Source organism: Peromyscus leucopus, chromosome 19, assembly GCF_004664715.2.
Source record: "Peromyscus leucopus breed LL Stock chromosome 19, UCI_PerLeu_2.1, whole genome shotgun sequence".
Classification (NCBI taxonomy): Eukaryota; Metazoa; Chordata; class Mammalia; order Rodentia; family Cricetidae; genus Peromyscus; species Peromyscus leucopus.
Window position 1 is genome coordinate 64,758,992 of NC_051079.1, and position 19,959 is coordinate 64,778,950.

At 36.1% G+C, this 19,959-nt stretch overlaps 1 protein-coding gene across 8 annotated transcripts in view; it reads left to right on the forward strand.

Moving 5' to 3' along the window:
- The window catches only part of Pias2 (protein inhibitor of activated STAT 2), an 87,204-nt gene extending 74,275 nt beyond the window's left edge, over positions 1–12,929 (forward strand). For 4 of the 8 annotated variants that reach the window (XM_028871962.1, XM_028871965.1, XM_028871964.2 and 1 more), the window contains 3 exons: positions 4,204–4,343; positions 9,080–9,117; positions 11,620–12,929. In XM_028871962.1, the coding sequence (XP_028727795.1) occupies positions 4,204–4,343; positions 9,080–9,117; positions 11,620–11,802 (361 nt within the window). In that variant the 3' untranslated portion in view covers positions 11,803–12,929. Of the gene's footprint in view, positions 1–4,203; positions 4,344–6,089; positions 6,189–9,079; positions 9,118–11,619 lie in introns of those variants that run through there. The other 4 variants (XM_028871963.2, XM_028871968.2, XM_028871969.2 and 1 more) reach the window with 4 other exon arrangements.
- Positions 12,930–19,959: the final 7,030 nt, after the last annotated feature.

Here is a 19,959-nt window from a genome sequence, read left to right on the forward strand (position 1 = left end):
GCAGGATTCATGGAGGAATACTGCTTAATGGCTTGCTCCTTGGGCTTGCTCAGCCTGCTGTCTTTTACCACTCAGGACCTTCTGCCCAGAGGTTGTACCTCCTGCAGTGCTGGACCTTCTTACATCAGTTATCATTCAAAAACAGTGCCATTACACATAAGGCCATTTTATAGAGGCATTTTATCAGGTAAGGTTTCCTCATCTCAGATGACTCCAGCTTGTGTCAGGTTGACAACTAACCAGCATATTTGGCCTCTTGTCAACTTGATACACATGTATATTACTATTCAAACACTGTTTGTTACCAATATGACATGTTACTATAGTTTCACAATAGAAAATACTCCCAACTTTTATTTTTTTTGTTTATGTGTATGTTTTATGGTTATTTTGCCTGTATGTATGTCTATGTCCTACATTCAGGCAGTTCCCTGAGAAGCTAGAATCCCATGGAGCTGGTGTTACACACAGTATTTAGCCATCATGTAGGCCCTGAGAATCAAATTCTTCTTTTGGGAGGGCAACCAGAGTTTTTTACTGCTGTACCATGTTTTCAGCCCTACTCAAACTTTAAAAAAGCCCCAGATTGTAAGAAATTTAACACTTAAAGTCTGAAGTTTCTCTAATTCTCCAAAGTGTCTCTGAAATAGCTTTGGTCTCATAATTGTGTGTTACTGTAAAAATAAATGAACTCTTACTCCTAAGAGGGAATAACCAGGACATAGTTACATTCAAACTAATCAAAACCAACATTTTTATTTTACCATATCTAATGTTCCTGATAGTATATAAAGCTCAGTGCCAGACATCTGATCGTCACGATGATCCAGGTTCTACAGGCCTTCACTTCTCCAGCTATGCCCTCTACAGCACACACAACTTGTTTTGTAAGCTCAGATCTCTCCACTCCACACCTACTGTTGTCTGTGGCAATTGTTCCATGGTACTAGCACCTGCAAAACACTGGGCTTTCCATCGCAATTGGGATGCATCTTCAATAGCCTCTCCTAGACTCCCTTAAGGGATTCTACCCCTGCCACATGGGGCTTCTACTGAAACAGGCTGCCCCTTCACCAGTAGTCTCTCCTGGTCCCTTCCAGTAACTCCAGACCTGCCAGATCTGCAGGCCTCAGCTATTCTCTATGGCACCTTCTTCATTACTGCTTGGGTGACTCCCACTACACAGTTCAACCACAAGCATGATGTATAGTCTCAGCCCCCTCTGGACAACAGTTGATCCTGAGAAAATATCCCCCAAGATTTATAATCCTCAGTTATGCTGGGCTCTTCTTAATCACTGCCAATTTTTCAGCTCCAGCTAACCAGCATCAGTTGTCCCAGGAAAGCAAAGGCTTCAACTTTAGTGGTACTAGACTCTGCCAACCATAGCTGATTTCTGAGCCCCAGCTGACCAGAAACCACAGATTTTTAGTTCACCATATCAAATGTCCCTGATTGAATATTTCAAACTTCCCTCTGAAACTTGACAAGCTAGGCCTCCATCATCTTTATTAATCTTATCTTCCAAGCTCCTACAAAACAGGCCGCAGTAATTCTTCCCCAAAATACATGGTCAAGTCTTATCACATCAATACCATACTACCTAGTAACAAATTCTGTCTTACTTAGTGTTTCTATTGCTGTGGTAAAACACCATGACTAAAAAACAACTTGGGGGTGGTAAGGTTTATTTCAGCTTGCAGTTCTATATTACAGTCCATTGTAGGAAATTAGTAAAGGAACTCAGGTGGGAACTGAAGCAGAATCCATGGAGGAACACTACTTACTAGTTTGCCGTCCATGGTTTGCTCAGCTTGCTTTTTTTTTTTTTTTTTTTTTAATAAAACTCAGGGTCACCTGCCCAGGGGTAACATTACTAAAGTGGGCTCAGCCCTTCCATGTCAATCATTAATGAAGAGAATGCCTCACAGACATGCCCACATGCCAGTCTGAATGAGGCAGTTCCTTTGGTGAGTTTCTGTCTTCCCAGATTACTCTAGTTTGTGTCAAGTTGCCAAAATTACCAGTACAATCATGTATGTATACTTAAGACAACTTTGTTATTCACATTACTAGTATCTTTAACAAATGATGTGGCAGTTTTTAGTGTCTTCATATCATGACACAAGCCAGTTTTAGAAAGACTCTTGAGTCTAACTGGATTCTGACTACTTAAGGCTTTGACACAGTCAAAAATATAGAAGTTTATTGATTAAATTTAGACTGAAGAGTCATGCAGGTATGATAGTAGAAACATGTTTTAGCTGTGGAAATAGATGTTTAGATGCCCTGATTATCATCCTAGTCCCTCTTTGTTACCATGGTTTTCTAAAGAAGTTGTACTTTTCCTCTCTTCCCTTTTTTGCCTTTCCCCTTATCTTTCCCCTTCTCCCTGACTTTCTTACCCCCACCTCCATGACCCCAGCCCCCCTTTTTTGGTTGCTTGTTTTGCGCTTGGAAAATAGTTGACCTTGAACTTCTGACGTCTCTGCCTCTCAAATGCTGCTTATGCTAGGGTTACAGACTTGTGTCACCATGTTGAATTTTATGTGGTGGTGGGGACTGAACCCAAGGCTTCATGCATGCCAGGCAGGCACTCTTTGTTGTGGTGCACCCCCCACCCAGAGAATTGTGCTGTCTTTATCATCATACTGGTTTGCTTCAGTCTTGGTCTTTTGATTTGGTGTTGACTGGCAGCTGTGTGATGCTAACTTGAATATTTTGCTCCCTTTCTGTATCTTATGACTGGTTGTAAAATAATCAATTTCCATTGTTCATAATGTTGCTTAGTTTCTTAAATACATCGATGATAATTTATCTTACAAAGTACTAGTTGTTTCCCCAAACTAAGGAAAAATTGGGTAAATATGAGTAAAAATTTTAAGCCTAGTCTTTTAAACATATGCTCAACTTTTAATTATTTTGCTTTTTGTAATTATAAAGTCTTAATTATATAGTATGCATAATTATATGTAAAACATATTGTAAATATTTGTTGTGTGCTTGATTTATATTTGTAGTTGCCTGAATAGCTCCTTTCAAGGGAATAGGTCATCTTTGAAGAGTAGGCAGTATGTCATAGTAGCCACCATATTTATTTCTAGATATCATAAAGATCTTAAATCCCAAAGACTGATCATTTTGTCTTAATTTCTGATTGCATTGTTGTACCACCAGGCTGGCAGCTTTAGGATTGATTAATTTAGTTCAGATCATATCCAGATTTTAAATATAATTGAAAAATTATAATCAAAGAGACTGATCGAGTTGATATTAGTAGTTTCATGCAAGTGTAAGTGTTCTTACTTATTTTTTTGTTTGTTTGTTTTTGAGACAGGATTTCTCTGTGTAGTTTTAGTACCTGTCCTAGATCTCTCTCTGTAGACCAGGCTGGCCTTGAACTCACAGAGATCTGCCTGGCTCTGCCTCCTGAGTGCTGGGATTAAAGGTGTGCGCTACTACCGCCCAGCAGGTGTTCTTATTTTAAAACCTTTTCATTGCTTGTTTCTTTCTTTTTTTTTTTTTTTTTTTGAGACAGGATCTCACTATGTAGTCTTGCTTGGCATGGAACTTGCTATATAAATCATGCTAGGGAATGCTAGGATTAAAGGCACGCCAGCAATTAAAGCAAATCTTAACCCCCCTCTATTTTAGTCTCAAATTTCTTTATAGACAAATTATTATCCAAATGTATGCTATGTATACATTAGCACAAAATTCTATTTGTGAATTAAGGTATTCCTTTACAGCTGTGGTTCTCAACCTTCCTAATGTTGTTACCCCCAACCATAAAATTATTTTTATTGCTACTTCATAACTGTAATTTTGCTGCTGTTATGAATCATAATTGAAATAAACTATAATGATATGCAGGATATCTAATATGAGTCTCCTGTGGAAGGTCATTTGACCTCCAAAGGAGACATGACCGACCCGTTGAGAACCACTTTTTTACAGTATATTTTAATTCCACCTTGCTCCTACACCAACAGTTAGTGTTTAGAACCAAGGTGCATTCGTGTTAGAATGAAGGCTGTTAGGAAAGATGGGAATAGAATATAGAGGTATTGTGTAGTAAGTGGCTGCCATACAGTTGTGCTGAGACTTAGTGAATGTACATCTGAGAATGCCCAGTGGTTCAGGTCTTCTTTCTTGTGAACTAACAGCCAGATTATTTGTAATTTCCCATGCTATTTAAAACAGGGTTCTCATGTATCAGCCATCTTCTGTAAGGGTGCCCAGCGTGACTTCAGTTGATCCTGCTGCTATTCCACCTTCATTAACAGACTACTCAGTACCATTCCACCATACGCCAGTGTCAAGCATGTCATCAGATTTGCCAGGTATGTAGAAAGCTTTTGTTTGTTTTAGTTACATTCTTTGTAATTTTAATCAGCAGAACAAATGTATATATATGTTTGTATGTATATATTTATACATAAATTTAGAACGTAAATGCTAAAACATTTCAAGTCTTCATGTAGAAGTATTACTGTCTTAGTATCTCATTCTGTTGTTATTTTAACTAATGAGATCTACAGATTGCTGATAATAGGAGATATAGGCGTATAGTAGAAAGTTTTTATAGAATTGTAGAAAATTTGCACTCAGGCTTTTTCTTGGAAGCCTAGGGGGCAGAATTTCCTCTGAAATCTTTCTTCAAAACTTCTATTCAGTTGGACCCCTTTTTGCTTAGTGATTTTTACCTTGTTGATCTTCTTCTCTGTAAGGATAGGGTTAACCATGTATTTCTCTAAAGTAGATCTTAATATTTGGAGATATTTTCATATCACATTTTAACAATTCAAATTTGCTTGGATTACCTTAGTACTGGAATTTATGCAACCAAGACCAACTTTACTCTGTGCTCAGATGCTTTTTTTTTCATATTTTTTGTCAATCAAGTCTGAGCAAAGTTAGAACTAGTATACCATATATTCATGACTTCTATGTATGAGCCATTTTAATTTAGTACACTTCTGTCCTTCTGGGTTTTTTGAAGTTAATGTTGATCTGTTGTTTATTTTTATTCTTTACTTGGTCATTGTATATTACCTATCCTTTTGTTGCCTCTTGAATTTAGTTTTATCTGAATAATATGTAGTGGTAAAGAGTAGAGTAAGAATAATACCTACCAAAAATATCTTTAAAAACACCACCAAATGATATAAGATTAATACATGTTTGCTCCATGTGTTCCTTATGATTTTGTACTTTTCACATTCTTTGTGAGACCAACCAACATCAGTCAGAACACATTCATTGAGTGCAGAGACTCTACCACAGCATAGGTGTGAGGGTTCATGTTCTCATGATAGAGTTCTTAACAATTATGTGTTGTAACCTTGGCTAAGTTGATGATGAATGAATGTTTTTCATCTTAGTATGTGTTAGAAATAGGAACTTCTAAAAGATTTGCTTAAGACTTTCAATTGAAAGTTGGACTTTGATAAAATCATAGTGAACATTTCCATTTTATGTTATAACAGCAGTAATACAAAAAAAAAAGCATGAATCACTAGTCCTGCTAGTTTGCAAATTATGAGAATTTGAATGCTTGTTTTTAAATTGAGAATTTATAGTCTGATTTTGAGCATAAGTGAAATTTTTTTCTTGTTTGGTGTGTCTTAAATGTGTCTGCCCTTTGTATTTTATAAAGTTAATTTAATCTTGGAATTAATACATATTTTAATCATGGAAATCATACTTATATTCAAGGCTGATATTTAGCCAATATAAACTAATAATCTGGCTATATACTGAAAAATTTTCTTAGCAGTTGATAAACTTAAATAGAATAGGGACAATTATTCTTAGGAAAAATTACTATTTATTAAAAGTTATATGGCAATTAGACATCTAAGAAGTTTAGTTTTTACCCATGTTTTATTATCTATGCACTTTCTTGTAATTGGTGATCTGCTGTATAATTTTATGTAATTAGTCATAATGTGCAGTTTTGGTATTGATAAATTTAATAATTTTATAGTAAAAATTTAAGTAGAACACCAAGAATGGAAAGAAGACAATTTTCATAAAGTCTAACATTCCTTTTAAACATCATAAATCTGAATCTTCTGAATCTGCAGGAGAACAAAGAAGAAATGATATTAATAACGAAGTGCAGCTTGGAACATCTTCTGATACTGTGCAACAATGAATACAAAATAAAACATAATTTGTATTTATGGAGTGGAAAACAGCTTGATTATTTCAAGAAAAAAACATGTCTGCCTTATTATTGCTAGTGCCATACTGTCAGGTGCGAATGGTGCTCAAAGTTGTATGATGAAATTTTACAGTGCTAAATCTTTTACATATTCAACCATGTAGCATTTATGCTTGTGAAGTTTATGGTTCAAGGAAGGAAAAAACTGTGTGGTTGTCAATGAGGGGACGAAAAGTGAACGGTCAGTCCATTTTAGTAATGAATCATTTAAAATTCAAAAATTACAACTTCATTAGTAAAAAAACCATGTAGATTGTGTTATCAAAAATTTTTATAGTGCTTTTTTTTGAGTTAAAAATAAGAGCATTTTCAACTAAAGCATTTGGGCAAAAAAAAATATAACCATCAATATGTTGTTACAGTTGAAACATGATAAAATAAGCAAATAGTATTTTGCTAACAAGGCAGTAAAATTTTACTGTTGAAATTATTTCATTTGCAAAATAATGTACTTAATGAAAAAATATGATGATAATCTATTTTTTTTATTCGGGATAACTTTCAAATGACATGGAAATATTTTCAATGTGGAATATTCACATTACCATCTTTGGAGGGTGTGATACTTGGAAGACAATCTAAATTTCAACAGAACATTAGAATAATGTTTATACATCTTAGTAGGGCACTGTGTAAGTTGTAGTATGTCTAGTTATCCGTGGGTGAGACATTAAAACAAATAGATCAAGTTCATCTAAAAGCTTTTCTAAATAGATTTTACATTTTCTGGGACACGTGAAGTTGGCAATACAACTTACAGTACATCTGAAAAGCTGGGTCGAAATAACCAATATTGGAAAACATTGGCCCTCAATGTATATCCTGTAATAATCGCTCACAGAAACAGTTTAATATTTTATCAGACTTACATGTTTACTTAGTCATGTAGTGACAACAGTTGAACACTGAGAAAAATGAGCGTTCTCAAATAATTTGTTCCAATTTGTGGTACATCTTCTGAAATAGTAGTACGTTCTTTAGTAGCTCTGTATTAAAATAGTATGAGTAAGCAGCATAAAAATGGTGAGCAAGCTGTGGTGACTTCTGCCTGTCATCTCTGCACTTAAGAAGCGGAGGCAGGTCTGTGAGTTCATGTGTCAGCCTGTGCTACAGAATAAGACCTTTTCTGGCAAAAGCACTTACTGTTCCTACTAAAGACCGGAGTTCATTTTATAATACCCACTGGCAGCTTACCAGCACCTTTAACTGCATCTCTAGGATATTCAGTGCCCCCACTGTGGCACTGAAACATACAAACACAGTAAATAAATAAATAATGTCCACTAAAAGTAGGAGCTATTGTAAAGTTGAACAAAATGTTACGCCACCAGGAGTAAAACTAGAATGAATAAAAACCTGATTTACTAAATGATATTCCAGATGACTTGGTCATATAAAACTCTTGGAAGGTGTAAAAAGGCTAGACAGGTTTGAATTGCAATTTAAAAGCAGAGAGGTTTATTAAATAATCTAAAGTTTTCTCATTTAAATCCATCACCTTCTGGTTATCGTTTTAATGGATAAATCATTGCAACAGTGGATTGTGATTTACTTTGTTCATCAGTTCAAACTGCTATATCATGTAGCTAATAACAAATTATACTAACAAGTTTAAAAAAAATGATTTAGAAATTGTTTCAGTAATTCCTTCCAAATGGTTGGGGTTTTGGCTTGTATCATGATAAGTGTTTAAAATACACTCATTTGTAAATAAGGGAATAATGATGTTTTAAATTTTTTTAGTTAAAATTATTCATAGTTTTTATTAAATGTGTCCATTATCTTTCTTACTAATCTCTATTTTCATAGTGACATAGTATTATATTAGAATTTCACTTCATGTGGTTGGTATATTAAATGCCAACATATAAATATTTATGGGATTGAATAGACATTGGCCTTTTTTGTTTGTTTGTTTGTTTGTATGTATGTTTTTGTCTTTTGAAACAGGAATTCACTGTGTAGCCCTGGCTGGCCTGGAACTCATAGAGATCTGCCTGTCTGTGCCTCTCAAGTGCTGGACTACATTGCCCTAACTTAGTGGCCCATGCCCAGTATGGGGTTTCTTTTTTAATGTTTTAAAACAACTAAAAGCATTTGATCACACAGGGAAGTCTTCAGATGTTGACTTTGAAGATAATTGCTAAACTTTTGGGACATGATTTTTTTTTTCCTATAGCTTATTTTTACTTGAGTATTTATTTAAGGAAAATCTTTTTTATATTTCTATTTCCAGAATGTGGTTGTAGAATTCCAGTTCCTTGGTTTAGGACATTGTATTAGCTGAGACCCTGTTGACTGTTAACTAGCTTAGTAGTGAGTAGCAGTTCCCAAGACTTGCTTTGTACAGAGCATTATACTCTTTAGAACTCTTGATGTGGGAGTGGGCAGACAGCTAGCTGCTGATGAAATATCTGTTAAAGAGTTGGTATTATTAGATGAACCTAATGTAGTGTATTTCTAAAAAATAAATGTGAATTATCTTATGAACCTAAGTATGTTGTTTTTTAATGGTCCAAAGATAATTATCATGATATTTTTTTTTCTTGCTTTTTGTTCTACTGACAAAAGGAAAAGATTTGGATTAACCAGTTTAACTCTGGAAATTTTCAGAATGCTGCTTTTGAGTTGCATGGAGGCAGTTTTTTCCAGTTGTTTGGTCAGAGATTGTATTCACCTTTGGTTTTAGATGCATTAAATATCACCAGTTATTATTATAGAACTTCAGTGTGGCGGAGAGGTGAGCATTTGCCACAGATGTTCCCTGGCATATAAATGCAGAATGATCTTGGGAAATAATTCTTGTCTCCAAAATATGAGACAACTATTAACAAAGCATTTTTGTTTTAGGTTTGGATTTTCTTTCCCTTATTCCAGTTGATCCCCAGGTATGTATCCTGAATTTAAGCAACTAATTTGTATTTGGTTGTTGATTATGTCATACTAACTAAAAATGACCAGTTGCATAAAATCAGGACAGTCAATTCTCATGTAGATAGAAATGAAGTACTATATAAATAAATATTATACAATTTTATTTAAAGGAATAAAGTTACTGGTTTTCAATTTATTTATTAACTCCTACTAAAACTTTCTATTTTTATTGAACATGAACAGTGGTATTTCTTATAAGTATTTGGGTGATTAGAATGAGTGAAAGAAAGCAATACTAAATGCATAAAAGTTAAGATTTTACACATTGATAGCATTTATATAAAACAGTCAACTTAGTTTATCAGATTTGGATCACTGACTGAGATTGGATCATTGTTTTAAAGACAGAGTCAGACTTAAAGAAGGCCTCAGTTGAAAGTTGCAATATTGCTGTGTTTTCAATCAAAGAAAAGAGGTTCTAGGAGTATCCCAGAATTCCAACCTTAAGACTTTGTGGTGGGCATGGGTTCTGCTGACAGTCATTAACAGCAGAGGCAAAGCACAGAAAGTGAAAGGGGCAAGATGGAACAGCAAAAGAAAGCACTTGAGGTACAGATGTGGTACCTAGGAAGAGGTGGAAGAATTGGACCTGCCTCACAAACTTCAGAATTGACTAACTTCAGGTCCAGTATGAGCCTCCTATCTCTGTATCTGCATCTGATTACACAAACAGCCCAGGAGATTTGAGCCCAAGATAGGTGCACACTGAGGATTTTCTTCTCACCGTGGCTTGACTTATTATATGAGTAAGACTTTACAGGGGAAGTTACATAGTTTTCTAGGATGCAAGTTCTTCAAGCTTAACAGAGTTACATACTTTTATGTGAACAGTGCTTTAAAAGAAATATAATCTTGGAATCCATGGCTTTTAGTTCATAGTTTTATTTACATGCTTAGTGGGAGGCTGATTTATTTGGTAATTTGGTTGGAGTGTTGAGAGTGGTGCCTTCTACTGACTATAGAATCCATAGGTTTTCTCCATAGTGTCCCATCATCCCTATTATCCTTACGCAGGTGTCAAAGTTAAAGTGGCTACAGCCAAGTCTAAATATTCAAGGCACAGTTCCCACTGGCAGTAGGATGGCAGCATGTAGCATTTGACAGATTAGTGCTGTGCTATAGGCAAAATCAAACTTGAATGGGAGCAGATTAAAATGGAATCATCTAGGCTTTTCTTTAGATTTTCCTCAGTTATAATGGATTTGATTTTAGAGAATTTTTAATACTTGACAATTTCACTGTCACAGCTTCTTAGGAATATGTTCAATTTCTCCACGTGTGGCATTAATTTTATAGACAAATAAAGAGTTGGCCATCCAAAAAACCAGTAACTTTCTTTGTCAAAAGGCAGCTTTGGTTGGGCATAGTGGATCACACATTTAATCCATCACTTGAGAGGCAGAGGCAGGTAGATCTCTGAGTTCCAAGGCCAGCCTGGTTTACATAGAGCTTTCCAGGAAAGCCAGAGCTACACAGTGATACCTTGTCTTGAAAAAGACCAAAAATAAATGAATGAAAAGGCAGCCTCAGTTTCACTTGTTCTCCAGATGTCCCCCCCCCCTTTTATTGCACCTTGAAAACCATGTAATCTGAATGGCTTGGCTTTTGAATTACTGTCCATAATTCATTGTCTAAGAATCTAAGTGATATATAGGATAGTTAACATTAGGTGTCCTTGTTAGGTTTTTTTCTGTAGTCTAACTGAAGACAAACTTAGTAGCACTGGACATTATATGTGCTAAAGACAGTGCAGTTGTGCCTCATATAAAACATGCTACAGCAAAATACAAAACTCAATTTAGCTCTTATCTCAGTTCCTTAACATTTTAGATTACTGCGCTCAGGTTTGTATTTATATGTGCATCAGCCACTCAGATGGTAGGTTTCTTGAGGTAAGAACATTTGGAGAGGGATGTTAAGAAGCATTATAAGGAATATTATTCTCTCAGTATCCCGTGTTAATTAGCTGTCATATAACCTCCAATTCAGATTGAATGTTGACATTCTAATTACACAAGTATTGTTATCTTTGTTTACAGAGGAATGCAATGCCATCATTCAGCTTGTTGCTCTTAATATTACTCACAAAGGGTCTGTTTGATTCTAAATTTTGAAAAATTACTGAACTTTATTTCAAATAAGTTGTTATTGAAATTAGTTTAAGTCATAATTTAACATTAAATGATTTGAGTTATTGTTGACCTTGTGTTTTCCCTATGTATATGGTCAACAGACAAGTTCCACACATTCAAGACAATTAAGAATGTGTGACATTCAATAGAGAATGTAAAATTGCTAAGTCTATACCATCTTCCACTTAAATATAAACTTTGGTATTTTTAAGTCCCAAGAGAGTTAACTTTGTGACTATTAGTTGTACATATCTAACAATTTCTAGTCTCTGTATTTAAAACCAATGTAGCCTTTTCCTCATCAGCATCATTGTTTGTTTCAAGCAGTACTGTCCTCCTATGTTTTTGGATAGTCTCACCTCACCCTTAACAGCAAGCAGTACGTCCATCACCACCACCAGCCCCCATGAAAGCAGTTCTCATGTTAGTTCATCCAGCAGCAGGAGTGAGACAGGGGTCATAACCAGCAGTGGAAGTAACATTCCGGACATCATCTCACTGGACTAATGGCTGACATACTTGATTCTGGGAATCATTCATCAGAACTACTTTTTCTTGGATATCTAGTCCATGGAAGCTAATTTTTGCAATTTAATATTTATTGAAATGTCAGATGGATTCTTTGCTTTCTGAGACATGAACACAGATGACTCCAGCAAGAACCAGATGACAAGCAAGGACTCTCCTTACACTGTACACTGAGCATCAGATAGAGTTCCTCTACAACGGTGTCTTCTTGAGCAGTGAATTTCAGTTTCTACATTACTGGATGGATTCTACAAACAATTTTTTGTTACAATAAACAGCAATAAGATTATGTAAATATTTAAACTTTTCTAATTAAAAAATGTAATCACTGATCTAGAATAACAGCAACTTCTGTTTAATATGAAGGAAAAATAGATGGAAAGTCATGTTTGCTGAATGAGTACTTTCTATAGAGATTTGTTCTATTTTGTTGAAGTAATGAAGTTTCAATAACTGGCCAGGACTTGGGTTCTCCTTTTCTTCTTTTGATTTACTACTCTTCGTGATCCCTTCAGAGAAAATGGTCTTTGTGTTGTGTGTTTTTCTCTTGTCCTTTACACTTTGACATTATTTGCTGATACATGCAGCGTAAAGAGCTGGGGTTTGGTTGCTCTTCATGGTGATTATGTTTAAGAACACTAGGCAGATTTTGTCCTGATACAATGTGTTATTTTTGGTTACTATACATTTTTATTCTCAAATTTTTTGCAATCTTGAGACTTATTATTTCAGAAAGAAAGTCTACAGCATTTGAATGAAATGTGCTTGAGTTAAGATGTGGCTAGACTATCTGATAGAATTTTCTTTACAGTGTTCAGAAATATTTAATAGTTGGGAGGCACCAGAATATATTTAGGAGAGGTGGAAATAACTAAATTCTTTCTAGGAATTCAATTTGTTTTATATATTTTATGGAATAATGCAGTATACTTTGTTGGTTGAATCTTTTCACATTTTAGTGGCACTTATGTAGAAATTATATTTAAGATGTCTGATCATAATTCTTACCAATGTAATATCAGTTTCAGCAGTGATTTTTCAAGTTTAAAGAAAAGTCAATGTTGAATGATGGTACCAGATCTCATTTTCCTAATTTTTTTTTTTTTTTTTTTTTTTTTTTTTTGTTTTTTTTTTTTTGGTTTTTCGAGACAGGGTTTCTCTGTGTAGCTTTGTGCCTTTCCTGGAGCTCACTTGGTAGCCCAGGCTGGCCTCGAACTCACAGAGATCCGCCTGGCTCTGCCTCCCGAGTGCTGGGATTAAAGGCGTGCGCCACCAACGCCCGGCTTAATTTTTTTTTTTTAAAGAAGTCTTTTGTAAAAACAGTCACACAAGTTAGGGATGTTTGAATTGAATTGAGGGAAAGGGGCCCAAAGCCCCACTTAATGCTGCCTTCAAAACTCACCTGTCATGTGGCTGGCTATTCTGGGTGCACTTTGAAAACTACAGTCCCTCCTACAGTGTGATTGAGTCGCTTCGAAAGCTGGGTCTCACGTGTAGAAGGTCTCGGCATTCCTCATTTCCCTTTGCTTCATTTGGGTTCCTTAATTTTTAGTTCTCCATTAGTACTTTCTTGATGCCTAGCTTTCTCTACCTATGCTGTATCCAGCTTAAAGCAAAGCTTTTTTTGTGGCTGCTCTTAATTTCTCAGATAAGTTCCAGCGTAAGGACTCTGCTTCCGCTCACAACAGGGGCATATTACTTCAGAATTGTCCCTGATTGGTGTTTTATCTTCTCAAGTTTTTGTGGCCTTTGTGTGCTTTTTGTACGGAATTCCTGTGTAGTTGTCCATATTGTCCCTTTTTTTTGCCTCCAGCGCCCCATGTTGATGATCTTTCCTTTTGATAGGGCTTTTGTATCATCAAAGATATGGAAAGCAAAGCTTTTTTTCCCCTGTGATCATAGTAGTCATTGTACCATGGCCCCTGGCTTCACCTACTTCGCCACTCCAAATAAAACATTTCTTCCTGTAGGATTTTATGTCGCTACTGTAAGTACAGATGCAGTTTCTGTTACCTGTGTAATCGGAAAAAGTAACCTGGCATTTGTGGTATAATTTGTTAATAAAGAAGTGATGCCGAGTTGTCATCATTTTGTTTACCCATTAGAGTATAAAAGGCTCCCTTACTATGTATGAATCAATGAAGTCTTATAAGTAAGGAAGATGGTAATAGAAATTATTTGCCTAGTTCTCATAATGGATACCTCTGTAAATTAATCACTTTCATGTAAACAGTTTTAGTATTCATTTTTGGTGTTTAATGACATTACAAAATGTTTTACTTTATTTTAGGTGGTAGCACCTTTATCATACTGATATTGGGACTTATTTTGCAGGTAGCTTTGAAGGTGTGTGCAGGTAGCTTTTCTGTCCTTGGCTCTGTGACTACATGGTGGTTGCAAAGCTACTCTCTCCTTAATGTTACATTCTTAAGAAGATGATCTGGCTTCCTAGCAGTGTTCTGCTAGTGCAGAATTCTGTTTAACCAGATAGTGTCAAGAGGTCATCCTAGGGGTACTTAGATGTCATCCAGCTAGCCGTTATCTCAGATATCTCTACTTAAGGAAGTGTACTCACTGCTTACAATCACTTGGCCAACCTATTTTCATCTTTTTTCTTTTTCTTTTTTTCCACTTAGAATTATTGACAGGCTTTCTTGCTTTGGTAGCTTGAGGCACTGTAGCTTCTGCACAGAGAGCTACTCATGAGTGCTTTCACTAGCTAGCCTTCTGACCCCCCCATCTGAGTCAATTTTATATTTTATTTCCTTTTCTGCCCGCAAATTAACAATACTCGGTGTCTCTCCTAGATACTTAAAGGCCAATGTAATGGGTCAGGTGAATTTAATTGTATGGCCTTTTTTGTCATTTGTCCTGTAATACTATAATAAAACCATGATGCATAGGTAAGGGACAGTTAATGTGGTCCAATTGGTCCTACTTTTTTTTTATGTTAAACAAGTTTCCATTAGAGTAGTCTTAATGAATTTGAATGGAACATGCAGAATTTTAAAGTCATGTTGAGTGGAGTTGAAAGAGTCTATTTTAACTTCAATATGTCTTCAATCAGTCCTGAGCACTCACTTTTGTCTTCTGCCAATAAAGACACTCATTTAGTGCATTTGTGTTTTTAAGTAAAGTTGGTTTTCATAAAAATTTTTTTTTTTTAAATTCTCAGGTATGCTTTTTCAGTTGCCTTTGCTTGGTTATTTAAAAGAAAAAATACTTTTTAAAAAACATTTTTCCCTGCAAGTTTATCTTCATTTCTGTAGGAAAATCATAATTTATTTCCCATCTTTTTTCATCTTAAAAAATAAAAATTGGTGCACATTTAACTTGAGTCTGACATTGATTTTAGTAGCTCTGGGTCCAGGTAGTGTTTGGAGTTGCCATTTGGAGGGCGATTGATGGATGACCCTGACTGAACACCTTTTATTCAACAGTTCATATATTATGGAGAAATGTGCTGGAAAGATTTGAAGGATTTTTCTGCCTTTGAGACTGATGTTCTTGGTAAATGACTGCTTTGTTTTCCTTTTGTTAGGAGCCACATCATAATTTACAAAAGCAGCAAATAAAGCTAGATCAGAATGTCTGCCCATTGTTCTTCACTGCCTACCTTGTTGAGTAATTTTTTTTAAGTTGTCTGTAGTATATGCTCTTTGCAGAGAATTGAGACAAAGGAGAAAACCAAAGAAAAGTTACAGCCACCCATAGTATCTCCAGGGGAGGGAAGTTTCACTTTAGCTACTTTTTGCACATGATATACACCAGCATGAAAAGATTGTATAGCTACTTTTTCCCTACAACACATTTGTCTTTGCAGGGATTGGCATTAAGATCTCCTGACCCCAGTGAAGTGATTCATGAAGCAATAATTGGAAGATCATTTCCCAAACTTCCTGAAGTTTAAAAAAAAATTTTTTAATCATGTCTGTGTCTTTATGTATTTATGTACATATTGTGTAAGGACCAGAGAGGGCCTTGGATCCTCGAGCTGGTGGCTCGATGTAGGTGATGGGAACTGATCTCAGTTCCTCTGGTAAAGCAGTATTGCTCTTAACCTCTGAGCCATCTTTTTAATCCCCAACCTTTCAATTTTAAATATTAAGACTTGCCTCATGTGTGAGAGATTGGTTTCAGAATCCTCCAGTATAAAAATCCACAAATGCCAGAGTTTCATAAAATGACATAGTAGTTTCATAAGACTGACATTTATAGTTTCATATATGTTGAATCATCATGGATTTAATGTAAATAGGCGTTACTTTGTACTATTTAGGGAATAGAAGAAGTCTGTTCTCTAAGTTCAGTTTCAGCCCTTCCTTTGACAGTAGAACTCTGCAGTTGATTGGATCCATAGATAAAAGATGGATGGATATGGAGAGATGACTATACTTATCTAACATGTTCCTGAAGCTACTGAGTGTGGATACCCAAGTGACTTTTCACATGGTCTTATGTAGCACTGTGAAGACATCATCAACCTTGTCAGACTGAATTTTTTTCTAAACCATTTGTGCCTAAGAACAACCCTTAAACAGTGAGCTCCTGTTTAGGGTCCATTCACCTTTCTGAATTCCTAATGCCTGAGAAAAGCAATCCAAGATAAATTGGAAAGGTGGTAAAGCTAAGACAGAACGAACTGCCTTACACTTTGCATTGTTTTCTAATGTTTTTATTCCTTCAGTGTGTGTATGTGTGTACATGCACCACAACAGATGTGTCAAGGTCAGAGGACAACCTGCAGGAGTCAATTTTGCCACCGGTTGAGTACCAGGAACCAAACTCCAAATTCAGCTTGTCAGATTGGGTAGCCAACACCTTTATCTGGTGAGCTCTGAATGTATGTTTTTGTTGCCAGTCGTATCCCAGTAGAAGACCAACAGCCTCTATGTGGAAGAGATAATAGTGGTGACCTGATGTGGTATGTGTTTGTAATTCTAAAACTACAGGCAAGGCTGGTGGAGCTCCAGTTTGAGGCCAGCCTCGAACTGCATAGTGAAACTAAAACCAAGTGGATTACTGTGTTCAAGGTACAGCATTTTGATAGGCGTAGCACTATATTTATCAGACTGCTATCTTGTTTTTTTTGTTTTTATTTTATTTTTTTATTTTTTGGTGAATGACATATAGCTTCTGTGTTCCTAAAACTGAACTCTTAAAAGTGCTGTTAGAATAAAACACTTATTTTGGTCATCATAAAGTGTACTTGGCATAAAGTACTAGAGACTAGTCTCAGGCTTGAAGGGGTTTATAATCCAGTTTTGAAAGATCAAGAATTCTTAGTAACAGTAATTGTGCTGAGAACTTCAACTAGTATCTCATTCCTTAACAGATGAAATAGATTTCAGTCTTTTTCCTGACACAAAGGGGAATACTGACCTACGGAATCTAACCTTAACCAACTGAAAGAAATATCCTTGGCCTCAATTAAGGTGACACCAATTTGTGGTATTTAGGAGACCAGAATGGAAACCGGCGATTTTAAGGACTGGTTTCAGATGATCACAGTAATTGAAGGAGTATATGCAGGTTTTTCTCTTACTCTTGTCACTGGGAGGATTGTGCTGCTGTTGAAAGGCACAATGGCAAGTCATCTAGGGGAGACAGTTTAGACATGAGATATTTAGGAAGAAATGTCAGGCCCTTCCCTGGTGTTTCTGCCTTGTCACCCATTTTTGCCTTTTCTCTGTAGTGTGTACTTTGTACTCACAGTTGCCCATTCCCTCCTTAACCACCGTCTCACTTGTTTCCTGGAATCACTTCATTGCTTCTTGGTAACAAGCAGTATTACCTAGGGCCGTGCTCCCCCATAGCTTATTCACTAGTCATTCATATTCACTAGTCATTCATATTCTGCTTACTCAAGAGGGAGTTGCTCCCCCTTTGCTGTTGTAAAAAATTTGCCTGAAGGAGGGAGAACTTGATTGGCCTTGTGAAATAGCATTGGAAAGCTTCCTGAGGAATAGTGGATTAGTTAACTTTCTGTTGCTTTTTAAAAATACTTCAACAGAAAGCAAGTTAAGAAAGAGTTATTTTGCTTTAAAGTTACAGAAGAGATACAGTCCATCATGGCAGTCAAGAAGTTGACTTACCACATTTCATATGAGCATGGGGAGCAAAAAGAACAGAAAGTGGGGCCAGGCTATGAAACCTCAAAGCTGTCAATGAATGCACTTGCTCTAGCAATGGTCCACCACCTCAAGGTTTCTGTAACCTTCCCAATCAGCACCAACAGCAGAGGGGCAAGCGTTCAAATAGATGAGCCTATGGTAGACATTTCTTCAGTTTGTAAAATTCACACCATTGTCATTGTATTACAAATAGGGGAATAAGTCAAAATGACATGTCCAAGATCATACACCTAAGTACTGAGTCAGTTTTTAGCCATCTGTTCAGAGGCTTTGCTAGATCATTCTGGTGGGGATTTTTTTCTTTTTCTTACCAGTTTTGGTGCAGAAGCTTAGACCCTAGGGCCTCTGAGCATTTGCTCTAACACTAAGCTACACCCCCATTTCCTGATCATAAGTAAGTGTTCTCTTAGTATCTTCTGTCATCCCATCCTGTTTATATCCTGCTAATGTTGATGACTTTATGTATTGGTTCACCACATACTGCCTCTGCTGGATTATAAGCTCCATGAGGGCAGAGTGGTTTTGCTTGTATCCCACAGTAACATGGTATGTCATGCATGGTGGATATTCCATTAAGTATTTGTTAATGATAGTCATTTGCATTTGGCTTGTCAAGTTGAATATGGAAATTTAATACCTGTTGAAAATCATTAGTAGCAGGCATTTACCAGAAGAAAGCAAAAGGAGGAACATGTTTAGAATGAGTGGCAGAGGTAATAGATGTGGGTAGTTGGAAGGAAGGTAGCATGTGTAAATACCCTTTATTTTTAGTCTTGAGGCTGGCAAACTGACCCACTATTGGACTCAGAATTTTAATAGTGCAAGAATAAATTAACCCAATGACCCTAGATATTATTAGACAAGGTATAGGCATATACTACAACAGCCTGAAGGGACTCCATTCACAATAGCAACTACTTTTCTATCTTTCCATCCATCATACTACTCACACCCCCATCCAGCTCTAGGCAACCACTAATAAACTTTGTTTCATGCACCTGATTGAATATTTTCTGTGCATTGAATCCAAATGGGTGGTCTTTGTGATGACAGTTTTAATAAGTGTAAGTGACTTGTTCCTGTTGAGTATGTATGCAGTTTCTTGCCTATTTTATTATAGACATCTGAGCTATCCCCATGTGCTTTCTGTTATAAATAATGTTAGGCTTGTTCATTTGTATACACATTTGTGTTTGGGTGGGTGGCTATGTATGTGCATGTGTGTGGAGTTCAGAGAAGAATCTCAGGTGTTCCTAGGAGCAGCGCACCTTGTTCCCCCTTTTTTTTTTTTCCTGATATAAGGGCTCCCAGTGGACTTGGGACTTCTGGATTAGGCAAAACCAGCTGGGCAGCAAGTCTAAAGAAACTGCATGTGTCTCTACCACCTCTCCAGTGCTAGAATTACAAGCACATACTACCATGCCTGGTTTTTTTACATGGGTACTCAGAATTGAATTCAAGTCTAATGATTGCATAACAAGCATTTTTACCAGTTGAGCTCTCTCCCTAGCCTATGAATATGTTTTTTAATTATTATTTCTTTAGGAGTAGGATTTCCTGGGTTATTTGCTAACTGTATTCAGTTCTTTGAGGAGCTGCCAGACTTTTCCAAAGTATACCATTTTAAATTCCCACCAGAAATTATGGAATAACTGTTTCTTCAAATCTTCACCTACATTTCTTTGTAGTCATCCTAGTGGTTGAGACTTACAGTAGTTTTAACTTTTATTTTCTCTACTGATTATTGAATTTGTTGTCTTTTTCTGTGTCTGGTAGTCTGTTGTATGTATTATTTGGGGGGAAACCTATTCAGATCCTTTGCCTGTCTTAGTTTTTAAGAATTCTGTTGTTTTTTGATACAAGTCTTAATTTGGCTATTTAATTTGCATATACTTTTTTCTGTCTGAGGAGTATCTTTGCACCTCCTTGATACTGTCCCTTTATGTTTTAAATTTTGATGTTCTCCAGTTTATTTCTTTTCCATGCTGCTTATGTTTTTGGT